Source organism: Perca fluviatilis, chromosome 3, assembly GCF_010015445.1.
Source record: "Perca fluviatilis chromosome 3, GENO_Pfluv_1.0, whole genome shotgun sequence".
NCBI classification, from domain to species: domain Eukaryota; kingdom Metazoa; phylum Chordata; class Actinopteri; order Perciformes; family Percidae; genus Perca; species Perca fluviatilis.
This window is the reverse complement of record NC_053114.1, coordinates 18,605,849-18,618,527: the sequence shown is the minus strand read 5'-3', so window position 1 is coordinate 18,618,527 and position 12,679 is coordinate 18,605,849. Positions and strand designations below refer to the sequence as shown.

Sequence of the window (12,679 nt, the reverse complement as noted above, 5' to 3'; positions counted from 1 at the left end):
AACCTTTGGATACTCAACAACCCCAAAAGTCCTGAACAGATGGACGCTACGACAATATGTTAATAGCATCCCAGTGAAATTATGTTGGCGCTTGTTTCATGTGAACCAACAAGGGGTGTAGTAGACTCTGTTACATATCTTAAAATGAAAAAGCATTTAAGATGGATAATTTGATTCACAGGACATTGTAGGGCACAATGAAACTCTCCTGCATCATTCATTTATAATTACCATTTCTTCAAAAGATCAGTACTCTTTAAATACGTCCAAAGATTGCTTTAAAAAATAGCTTTGTATTTTAGAAAGGCTGTCAAACGTGCGTATGGATCAGTGGATCACCCTAAGAAAGAAAAATAAATAAATAGTATGCAGCAAATTGTAATCAAATTTGTCAGCGTGGGTATTACAGATTATAAAGCTACAATAGGGGGTTGTCCTTTGCTTAATCAATAGGACTATTCATCATGTAAATGCAGCTGCTGGAGCTCCTTGTTTAACATGTCTCGGCTGGACGAGACATACACTTTTCAAAATCCAGCAGCAGGCATCTTTCTGAGGGAGTGTGACAGTCAGATGGACCTGAGATCCATGCTGGGAGTATATACATCTGGATTGATTAGCCGTATGATATCCAACAAGGCTAGGACATTAATGATAAGCTGTTTTGTCCTAACAGGTGATCATCAACAGTACCATCACGCCGAACATGACGTTCACCAAGACGTCGCAGAAGTTTGGCCAGTGGGCGGACAGCAGGGCCAACACTGTGTTTGGACTGGGCTTCGCTTCAGAGCAGCAGCTGGCCAAGGTGAGAGGAAACATTTCCGCAGCATCACATAAAGCTTAGAGACAGTTGATTTATCTATTTTTCCTAAAACTGGAGAGTGACTGTGCAACATGTTTTACCAATTGAACATCAGATGGGGAAATTAAGCGATCAGAAAATTATTTAAGGGTATAGCCTTACTATTACTAGGTAGCCGGCTCCATGATCTCCAAAAAAAATGTCAAGATGAGCCACACTGCGTATGACATTACAGCTTGGATTTCAGCTTGTATTGCCACTAATCATCACAGCTCTTTCACGTCTCTCTCTCATATTTTCAGTTTTCTGAGAAGTTCCAGGAGGTAAAAGATGCAGCCAAGGTAGTAAGGGAATCTCAAGAAAAGGTGGAGACGATGAGCAATCACTCCCAGGTAAAGGATATCTCTCTGCTGTCTGAAATTCTGATTTGGTACAACACCTCTGCTATCTTACTGTCTCATCTACAGTCACTGTACAGAGAGAAAACTAGCAACACTGCAGAGAAAATAAGCAATTTAACATTTTCAGTTTAGCTCACTTTCCTTTCCACAAGCACCAATGGGTACAGATTATGTGTTTAATAATAGCTTCTGGCATAATCAAGTATTCAAATAATTAAGTTTAAATGTTTATATGAACACAGGCCTATGAAGCTTGGGTTGAATATAACACGTCAACACAACAGAGTGAATTGTCCTAAAAGAAAGGTAAAAAGTTATCCTAAGCTACTTACTACCTGGCTGGCACCACAGCAGTTAAGAGGACAAGGAAGCCAGTGAAAATAATAAACCAGTACAAGTTTCTCCGTTCAACACCGATGATCTCAAGTTGATAATTCTGTCAGTAAGTTAAGCAGCATTGATTGGAGGTACATCCAGCATCGTGGCTTGCTCTCTGCCTGCACTGACTCCCGATGGCAGGAATCCCACTCTGAGACACACAAAGCTGCTGGGCCATATGACATGATAAATACTGGCATCCCTTTTCCCACACCCCTCCACTGTCAAAGCTGACGTGTTGACGGGGTGTTTTCAGTGTTTCACTGAAAGAAGCCCAGGGCCCTTTTTCACAGTCAGTGCTAGATTTATGAGACACATTTTATGGATTTTGACCCATCAGACCATTAGAAAGCTGCAGGTAGACTGAATCAAAAACTGCCCTGAACCATAACCCATCACTCTCTGTCCTCTACCAGGAGTCTGGACGTGAGACGCCCTCATCCAACCAGGCGTCCAGCCTTAATGGAACAGATGATGAGAAAATCTTCCATGTTGGTCCGGAGGCTGCTGTGCTGAAGACCGAGAACGAACGTCTCAAGAGTGCAGTAGAACAGAGGCAAGGTTTACTTTCATAGAAACCTCAGAAGAACCTCTTTTTAATGTGATTTGCATCTAAATGTTTTTTCCCCCCTTCAAGATAAAATCACATGCCACATAATCTCACAATACAGCAAAACTCACTTCAACGGGCATCATATCATTTTAACTCACAGCAGCTCCTAATCACTTTCACAATTTTTTCTTTTTTTTTCTTTTTCTAATTATCTCTGCACCAAAGTGTTTATTTTATTGCTGCTGGGATAATAACATGTCCACTAAGGGCTCAGAAATCATCTGATCTAATCTAAAGAGTGACACTGCTCTACTCCACCATTTGGTTATATGGCCTTTATAATCCAGATGCTGAGTGTATAAAACGGTAATTGCATGAAACACCAGATGTGGTTCCAGATGGGATTAAAATGACCCAAGGGCATCTGAGTCAACTAAAACTACAGTGAATAAATTTAGCCAGAATTAGTACTGGGTAGCAACAAAATAATCACTGACATTTGATCCAGATGGAATATAAGATCCGGAGGTAAAACGAAGACCAATTAGCAGACCTTCACTGGCAATACTTAAAACTTAACGCACACAAAAAAATAAGAATGACATGAGCATCTGCATGAGTAAATTGAATTACGCCGTGTGGAAAATGCTCTAAGCTCATAGGAAGGCACATTGTTTGCCGAAAAGTCAAATCTAAAGTGGTCTTCCCTTCTTTGCTTGTTTTTTGTACCTAACGAATATTTACTTTGGTTTACATTGACCAGTTCAATTAAATACATTCTTATGGACAACTAACTAAACTCAAGCAACGGTCTCTTATAATTGTTACCAAATTATTTCCAGGAAACATCCTATGTAGGAAGATACGGATCTGTAATAAAGCTTTATCATGCCTGTTTAAAACAGTGATTTTAAACAAAACGTTTTATGGTTTAACCCAGTGCATCAAGCTAACATGTATCGTTAACCCCTCCAACTTGTGGTTGTAAAACACCGTTTGGTCCACCATTGCTCCCTGTCTCGGTTGGCCCGTTTCCATGCCTTCACAATGCTTTGAGATTTAGTTTTTTGGAAATGTGTCACAGCGGTGAAACATCCTAGGGTTGCAGAATGCCATGGTGCAAGTCTGTCTGCATTTCATGGAGAGCCGCACACTTCGAAGCAGCCATGCATGTGGAAGGGAACAGCGATGCATACTAAAGATACATCACAATCTCTTCAACCTTAATGATAAGACAGAAACACACACTCTGTGGTATGAAAAGATAACAAACTGTATGTTGGTACATATCAGGGCTGCAGCTCATTAGACCTTTTGAGACTTTTCCCACTTATTTCTTATTTTAATGATCGAATTCTGTCTTGGCAGTTTGATGTACATCAACACCTAATTAAATAGTCATGACTGGAAGGATATTGTAGCATTGTGTGTCATGTCAGTGGGCACATGCCACAGGCATTTCGGCACTAACCTGCCGAATTTTTTTTCCTCCATTAATCTCTCTGTCTCTCTCTGGTCTGGCAGCAACACCAATGCCAAGAAGTGGGAAACAGAGCTGCAGACTTTAAGAGAAAATAATGCCAGGCTGGTGGACGCACTGCAGGAGTCCTCCGCTAATGTAGAGAGCTGGAAGAAACAACTTAGTGCCTGCAAGGAAGAGAGTGACGCGCTCAGGGAAAAGGTAATACAGTCAGGGAAGTTAAATAATGTAGACAAACCCTTCCAACCTGCTGGCAGAAAAGGTGACAGGTTAGAAACGCTGTTGCTTCTTTTATAAAAGGAACAAAACTGCACAACAAATTCTCTCAAAATGACTACATTATCTGTTAATCTATCATTTAAAATCTGTATGGTAGGATAAGCGAGTCCCTCACCAAACTTTGATAAAGCTCAAGTTTCTCTCGTTTCTTCACTTTGAGAGAGCAAAGTACTGCACATTTTATTAGTTTCTGTGTTCCCTGCACCAGAGTCCACTATAAATAATAATTTTAGTTTCATAATCGATGTGGGCTGTTACTGCAGCTGGGCTGGTGTTGCAATGATACTCTTCATTTTGCAACATGCTGCAAGTTTTTTTTTTTTGTCTAATTGCTAGTGTCAGTTTTCAACATGACGTCACTTATACTATGTAGGATTTCACAAATAAAATAAAAGTATGATGGGGTAAACAAAATGGGAATATGTTCTAAAAAACCTGTTGTCACACATTGATTACTTTTCAGAGTTAAAACATTTTTAATAAACAACTTCTCCTTTTTTTTGTTCTGTGTGCAGATTACAGAACTAGAAGCTCAGTGTAACGAAGCCAATCAGGAGAAGCAGAAAAACGCCCAACTGTCTGTACGAGTGCAGGAGCTGGAGACTGAGCTGCACGAAAAAGAGCAGGTGAGCCGTCTACAGTACATTTGTCTTGAAACAACAGGGCCACTGTTGAGAGCAAGGCTGTCTGTAAAGTTTGTAAAACAGTGTTTTTTTGTGGTATTTTACCTTGACAGTTTATGATTCACTCAGTCCACTTCATCCTTTCTTCATAAAGAAAAGCACAGTTTTCATGTTAACACTCCCCTCTTCATCTCCTGAAGTTACAGATCTACTTTCTCTTCTTCACCTCTTCAACATTTCAGCTCTCCGCCTCTTGTTCTTACTCAGTACCATTCCTCTCCCTCAGGAGGTGATTATACCTCAGTAGGAAACAATAGGTTTTGCTGTGGGATCTTGGGTTTTGTATGGATCGGTCTTGTTATTATCGCCTACCCAGCTAAACCCAGACCTTTCTACTGCCCAATGTTTTTCTCTCAATGTCCTTTTATCTTACTTTTTGTGCTGCTTGTTTTTTTTTTTCCAGCAATTTACTTGATATATGTCCTGTTTTGGTACAATTAAACTGCACTGTGAAAATAGTCAGACTGGGGGATGTGAATGTATCCACTGATTTTGTATGTAGTCAGAGCAGCAGGGAATTTTGGCACAAATGCTATTAGCAGCATCGCCGTATGCCTACTGCATCAGTCCAAACTAGCTGACTGTCAGCTCAGCGGAGCCGAATGGTGCTGTTATTTCTAAAGAGGATGAGCCCTGCGCGGCCACACAGTCTTTTGACCTGTGCTTGTTGCTGGTTAAATGTGGTTTCTGTCTGCAGACAAATGATTAGGACAAATTTCTGGCAACATCTGAGAGTCTTGTTGCCTTTTTCTATAGTAATTGTGGCCCCCCTATCAGCGTCATGAAAGGGAGACACAATCAGCCATGTGTGAAACAGAGGGAAAGATAAACAAACCAAATCCAGTTGCCATAAGAGGAAAATAGTAGATAAGTTAGTATTCTGTTTCAACAGCAACAGTATTTCAGTAAGGGCCTTTTAAAGTATGTAGCCAAGTACTTGTAGATATTTTCTAGTTTGATCCCATTAAAGTGATGCATAGACCAGAAGGTTATATAACCTGGACACTGCAGCAAATCAAGCTTTACACTCTTTAAAATGTATATCATGGTTGAGTCACTAAAATAAAAAAAAGTTTAAAAAAAAAAATATATATATATCTGTCACATTGAAACCGAGACAAGCAGTATAGCCACACATTTCAGAAGCAGGAACCAACAAATGTTTGATTCTTTTGCTTTATAAATGACTTAAATGATTAACCGATTTTTGAATATATTTTGATTAATTTTTTTGTTGATTGTCTAAACAACTAATCGTTTAGTTTGAATTGAATAGTGTTGAAACATAATGACGTTTATGGCTCTGCTGCGTAAAGACCCTTTTTAAATTCCCTGAGGTACACGGTGTGCCTGGGATATTCTAGTTTAGCACCTGGCAGCCTGAGTATTAGTAGAACATCTTCCTTGGAGAGTGGTACATCTTACACAACAACAGCGAAGAAGTAGTTCAAAGAGCTGGAGCTATTTTGAAATATTATATGCAAAGAATCGTGTCCTTCGGGGCATTTCCACAGTCCTGTGTATGAGCCATAATGCTCCTGACTGACCGAGGGGCCTGCAGAAGGAAGTCTCATTGTTGATACAGCAGACGGCCCACAGAGGCTCATCTGCCCAGTGACTCATCCCCGCCTAGAAATGCACATGCTCCACTCCCCCAATTATAAACTTGCCTATGAATTATTAAGCGTTCACTGTGGTATTGACCCCAGCGCAGGCCACACGTGAACTAACAGAACAAAGCTGCAGCAGGTGACTACAGAGACCCAGCCAATTATGACTTGGTGTGATGCTCTGGATGCTATGGAACTGTGAAACAAAAAAACAGAGAAAAGTCCCCAGGGATGGGTCATATGACACACTGCAGTTTCACTGCTCTATCATGTGACTGTGTAGTTAGTCCCTTTAGGCATCTCTCCAGAATAAAGGGGTGTGTGTGTGTGTGTGTGTGTGTGTGTGTGTGTGTCAGAAAGATAAAACTTTCACAGTGATAATAGATGTTTGATTGAGATGAAAAACAGAATCAAGGTGTCGGTAATCCATCTAGTCTGTTTCTTTCTATAACCGTTCACGTTGCTTTTTTTATGATCAAATGTTTTCATAGACACAACCAGCAGTATGTTACAGGTAACAGAACATACATGTAACACACCCCCACACACACACACACACACACACACAAATAATAATAAAATAATACATAAATGAAATAAAATAAAAAATAACATTAATGAAATAAGAGCTGTACACTTAAAACAAAATCACCCTTCACGTTGCTTTTCGTTGTTCCGTACCTGCTTTGTATTGCTGACATATTTGTTCGGTACCGCCTGAAATGTGTCCTTAGCACCACCGAGTATCAAAAAGCTTTGTACTCTTCTTTACTTACTGTTTGATCAGCTAGTTCCTGATATAAATAATAACTCTGTCAATTTTGTATTTTATTTATACAAAGTTCTTGTTGAGCTGCTTCACAAAAGGAATAGTTTGACATTTTGGGAAATACGTTTATTCGCTCTCTTGTCGATAGTTAGTTAGATGAGAAGATCGATGCCACTGTCATGTCTTTATGGTAAATGTGAAGCTGAAGCCAGGAGACAGTTAGCTTAGCTTAGCATAAAGACTGGGAAAAACAACACCCATATGAGAGCGGTATCAATATCCTCATCTAGTGTATTTCCCAGTATGTTGAACTATTTCTTTAACATTTGAAATGTTTGGCTTCTTTAGTTAAATGAGTTGTAATGTTCTTAAGAAACAACATAGAAAAAGAAATCAACCTGATGAAAGTTGTCGGCTTTTGATTAACTGGTTTCTGTATCTATTTTTCCCAGGAGCTGGAGAATCTGAGGAAGCAGGCCGAGATAATCCCTCAGCTGATGGCGGAGTGCGAGAGCATCACCGCAAAACTGCAGGTACGTTCAAAGCACCCAGGAATCCCACAAACCCCACATTTCTCTCAGGTGGGATTTACAGCGGCGATATAAAAGCCTGAGCTCACAGCACACAGGAGTGCATGATGTCTGTCACAGCGAGGCAACACGCTATCAGGCTCTGAGGCGTATAAGCAGCGCTTTCACACGGAGGTAAAGAATGAGAGAGTTCTGCCTGAGGGCTGGTGACACAACATTCCCGTCACGTGTCTCACTAACGCACATTGTGGTTACTGTATCTATTAATAAAGGTCCATCCCCCCCCAGTACAACACTTATTGCCTCTTTGAAAAGGTGTCCTCTTTCTCGTCTGTGCAACAGAGATACTACATCTCTGTCACGGCTTATTAGTTTCCTTGCAGTGCAGATTTGATCTGTTTTGCTGACTCCAAAAACAGCTAAAGTTGTTTGAGCGCTTTGATGACCAAGTTAGAAAAAAACAAAAAACAATACAGATTCACGCCCATCACCTCCCCGTCTTCCTTGTAACAAAGAGCCCCTGTTTGTCGAGTCGGATTCCTCATTGAGTAATACCAAACCTTCTGTAAAAGTAGAAGTGCCAGGCTTGGTGAATGACTGTACATCGCGTTGGGGCCAAGTCTGACATGAGCTGCATTGATAGTGACGCTCATCTCGCCTTGTTCTGACTGACTCAGAGCAGCATTTTATCATTCAAGCTGTCGCGCATGTGCTGCCTTTTGAGCCGGGGCAGGGAGGAGAATAAAACCAACAGTGGCATGCCTGAAGTTCTTGTGCTTCGCAAAGCTTGGCCGCCTCGCTTGTTTCTGCAACAGCCAGCTGGATGAATGACAAGGACAACAGAACCAGAGTTTAGCTAACCAGCTACTCAAACTGAGGAGAAGCCTAGACAATGGGATTTCTCAAATACCTCGGTTTATCCACGAGGCCCAAAATGAAAACTCAGCCAGTCCATTCAGATACAAGTTAATGGGAAGTGAAACTTGTGTGTGTGTGTGTGTGTGTGTGTGTGTGTGTGTGTGTGTGTGTGTGTGTGTGTGTGTGTGTGTGTGTTTTCTTTTCTGTGGCTTAGTTCTTTTTAAAAAACGAATCCACTTACTCTACCTCTGTGTTTGTGGTCATCGCACCTCTCTATTTAAAGGCGACACCCCACGTGAAGATCAGGTTTCAGGAGTCAGCTGGAGGATCCAGTCATGCAGGCGCAACACCCATTTAGCGCTCCTATTTTAAACCTCTCCCTGCAATGGTATCTTCGGCATTAATGTGTCACTTGTGTTGCCTGCTTGTCTGAAAGACTTGCTTTACCCTCCCATCCTCACGCAAAAATGTACCTTTACTAAATATAAAGCTTTGTTTTCAGTCCTGATGATGAAAATAGGGATTTATTTCCACAGCGCTTTTGGCAAATGTTCCCCAGAACTCAAAGGAGTGAAATGCTGTTATCTCATTGACAGTAGCTGTAAGAAGCTTGGTCTTTGGTATGGCATCTCTGCTAAGATAAAGACACCTGCACTGCTACATCATATGCTCCGTCACCCCTCCCAAGAAATGAATTTGATTTCTCTGTATCCACCATCTGCTGAATTCTTTTTCTCCTAATGTCTGTCTACAGACTGCCGAGACGAAGAACAAGGAACTGGAGGGGAGGATTGGGGTTCTTCAGCTGGACGTAGACGACAGTCAACACAAGCAGGGCAACATGAAGAACGAGCTGAAGAAGTTCATGGATACACTGGATGGAAAGATAGACGAGCTGCATGAGCTCCGGCAGGGGCTCTCAAAGCTCGGCGTCGATAACTGAGTAAAGTGGCACTGAGCTGAAAGGGTCAGAGGTCAGGTACGGAGGGGATTCACTACAGTACGTCTTCAGGGCAGGAACTATGTGGCACCTACTCCCCCGAGGTGATGTCCACTCAGACACTATCAGCTTTGGCTTCTAATAAACACTACCATGTGCGAGAGAGATGTTTTTTGGAGAGGGAGAGAGAGACTGGCAGGAGGAAGGCCAGCATGCTCCACCAAATGGCTCCATTTTGTGTGCTGGCATTCTTAAACTAAATCAAGAATCACACTTTGAGCTTTCTTATCTGTTTCTGTGTGTGTGTGTGTGTGTGTGGGGGACTACTTTAAAAAGCTGGTGGTGGGTTCTTAGATTCTGTCCATCTGTCTTTTTTTCTGAAGGCTGCAGCACTTCTTCACAGGCAGTCTGAGCGAAGAGTAGAAGAGGGGACTAAAAAAGGGCTAAAATAAATAAAACACAAAGACGATGCTGTTCAGCATCACTCAAGTAATAATTGGTGTTAATCCTTGTGGCCCCCTCAGAGAATTAGAGATGAAATCTTTCTACAGACTGTCCTTGCTGTTGCCTCTCGTCTATCTCAGGTGTGTTAGAAGACAGTTTGTACACATTAGATTATATGCACATACGTGACAAACGGCCGTGACACAAAGTGCCTCCAGGCGAGTCTAAATCTACCTGGCAAGGAGAACTGGCCAAGCGATGACCATCACCATAATTATAACTTTTTGTGAGAGAACCTGATGAAAAACAAACCTTCTCACTAATAAAATGAGATGAGAAGAAAACGCAGGCATGCAAGCCCATCCCGAGGACGTTAATGTGGTGGTAAACTTCAAGAACAAAATGTCATTTTGCACAAAAAACAGTCCGAGGAGGGACCACAGCAGGAAGTCATCAACTCTCTTGTGGGTGTTTTCCGTAAACACTTAATTTTTTTTTGTTATTGATTATTTTGCTTTAAGAAGGAAAGTTCTCTTGTCTCGGGAGCTTTCCTTCAAAAACATCCAAAAATATGAATAGGAACCCCAATTTTCCCAAGAGTCTAGTGCAGTGTTCAGAGGACTTTGTGTGTTCAATAGTGTTGTTGTCCACATGTAGAACAAAGATGTCTCCAAGGCTGTTGATGTGCTTCCTACACACTAGTCTTTGTTATGGTGGTGGTTATTTGTGGGTGAGGGGACTAGGTGCTGCTCAATGGGTGAATAATGTGAAAGTGTACTTTACTGAGAACATTTAGATGGCGTTGGCCTTTTCACTACAAACCCTGTCAAATTCTTGGTTTTTGTTTTATATATTTATTTATTTTGGTGCCTCTCTGCAACTAGTGTTTCTAGAACATACCAAGTAAATCAAGCTTATCCTATAATGTCTCTATAGATGTAAGATAATATATTCTAAAAGATACCAAACTGTCAGGATTCAGAGGCTTCATAATTGAGGATTTGTTTGCAGGATGGTGTCACAGCTGTTTTTGGGGAAGTCGATCTTGAAACATGGTACATTTGAAATAAGAGGCATATGTTGCAGTGGCACATTTACTGGGTAATACTATGATGTTATAATAATTCTATATTTTTTCATCAGTGTTTTGATCTGTGAAGGGACATTTTGCTTCTCTCTGTGTTTAACTCTACTGTTCATAAATCACCTGAACCTGGAACACAAAGTATGATCCTTCCTTTTGAACCAATGCCTCTTGTTCACTTTTGTGACTCCTGTTCAATATTGTACAATAGAACTGACAATTGTTAAAATTTAGTTTAATTACAATGCTGAGTTCAGTGTCTTCTTTTATGTTGAAGTAGTGGGCCACATTTTGGCGAGCGCTCAACAGAGCGGAGGAGGAGGTTTCTCTAATCCCCACTTAGTCGCAAATCAGTATTGTGGGTTCGGTGTAGGGAAGTAAGATACTGTTAAAGCTTACAAATGTGTTGACATTTTCAAAGTCTAAAGGCATTTTCTCCTGGATGAGAATGAGGAGGTGGAATGAAGCTACAGCACCAGAGCTGCATCCCGCCGAGGCTCGAGTACAGAAGCTCCACCACCGCACTTCTTTTTCTCTGATGTTGATTTACATAGCACTAAATATAGCTGTGTAATCCTAACCGAGACCCACATAACCAAAGCAAAAGAAGTGGGATTTAATCAGTGACACATACCAATTTCTGAGATCAGAACAAATAAAGCAAATGCAGACACAAGCTTGTTTGAGGGATGGAAAAACCCTTAAACTCCAACATCTTCGCAACGCCGAGGAAATAACTGCAGGGGTGGATCATGTTCCCTTGACCACTTAATCCCACTTAATCTGACAATGAGAGGTATAGATCCAGTGCAACCTGCCAACAAATAACGCTTTAATTACACAAGCAAGTTGGTCATCTTTCTTAGCCAATGATACTCTTGGATGTTGATCTCTCAGAGAGTCTTTAATTGTCTTTTTCACAGTCAAGAGATCAACTGATTGGCACAGGTGCATCTGGGTGGAAGATTAATCAATATGCAGAATGAGCACCAATTTAGGGCTGAAATGATTAGTTAATTGACGCATTAAGTCAGTTGATGGCAAATTAACTGTGTAGGACTGCAGCTAACTATAATTTTAGGCTACTAATTAATTTAGTTAATTTTTAAATGTATTAAACATTTTAGTCTGTAAAATGTTTAAAAAATAACAATATGACATAATGCCTCCTGAGCAAAATGTGGAGTACTGAAAATTGCTTCTTTTGTCCAACAGTGCAGAATCCAAAGATCTTTAGTTTACAATGATAGAAACAGAGAAAAGCAGCAGATGTTCACAACTGAAAACCTGGAGTCACAGAATTCTTGGCATTTCTGCTTTATGACTTAAACAACTGATCGATAATACGATTGTGTTGATTAATTTTGAGAACATTTTCTGGTTCCAGCTTCAATCTGAGAAGCTTCTCACGGCTTAGACTGTGACCTAAATGCTAGAGTTATAACACTTACTCGTAGATTTATTAGTCAATCGACTAATCAATGAATCAACTATTTTAAAGATCAAATTAATCATTTTGAGTCACTTTTCAAGCAGAAATGCATTTTCTGTTTCCAGCTTCTCAAATGTGGAGTTACCAGCAGGGGGCAAAACAGACTCTAAGCTTAATCATGTACTGTATAAAAAAGGCAATGTGATGATGTCACTTTGGGCTTCACTATGTCATGATATTTTATGGACAAAACACTGTTCTTTGGGAGATTTTTTAACTGTTTGGACAAAACAAAAAAATGCTGTTACTGTAGGCTCTGGATCTTGTCACTTTTAGGATTTGGCTCAGGAAGGCAATGTTGGTTGGTCCACCACTTTGGTCCAGACTTCACTATCTCAGCAACTTTTGGCTCTAGATGTTATCTTCTTATAGA

The 12,679-nt window shown here is 40.7% G+C and overlaps 1 protein-coding gene across 2 annotated transcripts in view; it reads left to right on the top strand.

Moving 5' to 3' along the window:
- Positions 1 to 11,059, top strand: part of homer2 (homer scaffold protein 2) — a 31,753-nt gene extending 20,694 nt beyond the window's left edge. For both annotated transcript variants that reach the window (XM_039795133.1, XM_039795132.1), the window contains exons 3-9: positions 677 to 808; positions 1,108 to 1,197; positions 2,001 to 2,140; positions 3,662 to 3,818; positions 4,412 to 4,522; positions 7,411 to 7,491; positions 9,101 to 11,059. In XM_039795133.1, the coding sequence (XP_039651067.1) occupies positions 677 to 808; positions 1,108 to 1,197; positions 2,001 to 2,140; positions 3,662 to 3,818; positions 4,412 to 4,522; positions 7,411 to 7,491; positions 9,101 to 9,289 (900 nt within the window). In that variant the 3' untranslated portion in view covers positions 9,290 to 11,059. The remainder of the gene's footprint in view (positions 1 to 676; positions 809 to 1,107; positions 1,198 to 2,000; positions 2,141 to 3,661; positions 3,819 to 4,411; positions 4,523 to 7,410; positions 7,492 to 9,100) is intronic.
- Positions 11,060 to 12,679: the final 1,620 nt, after the last annotated feature.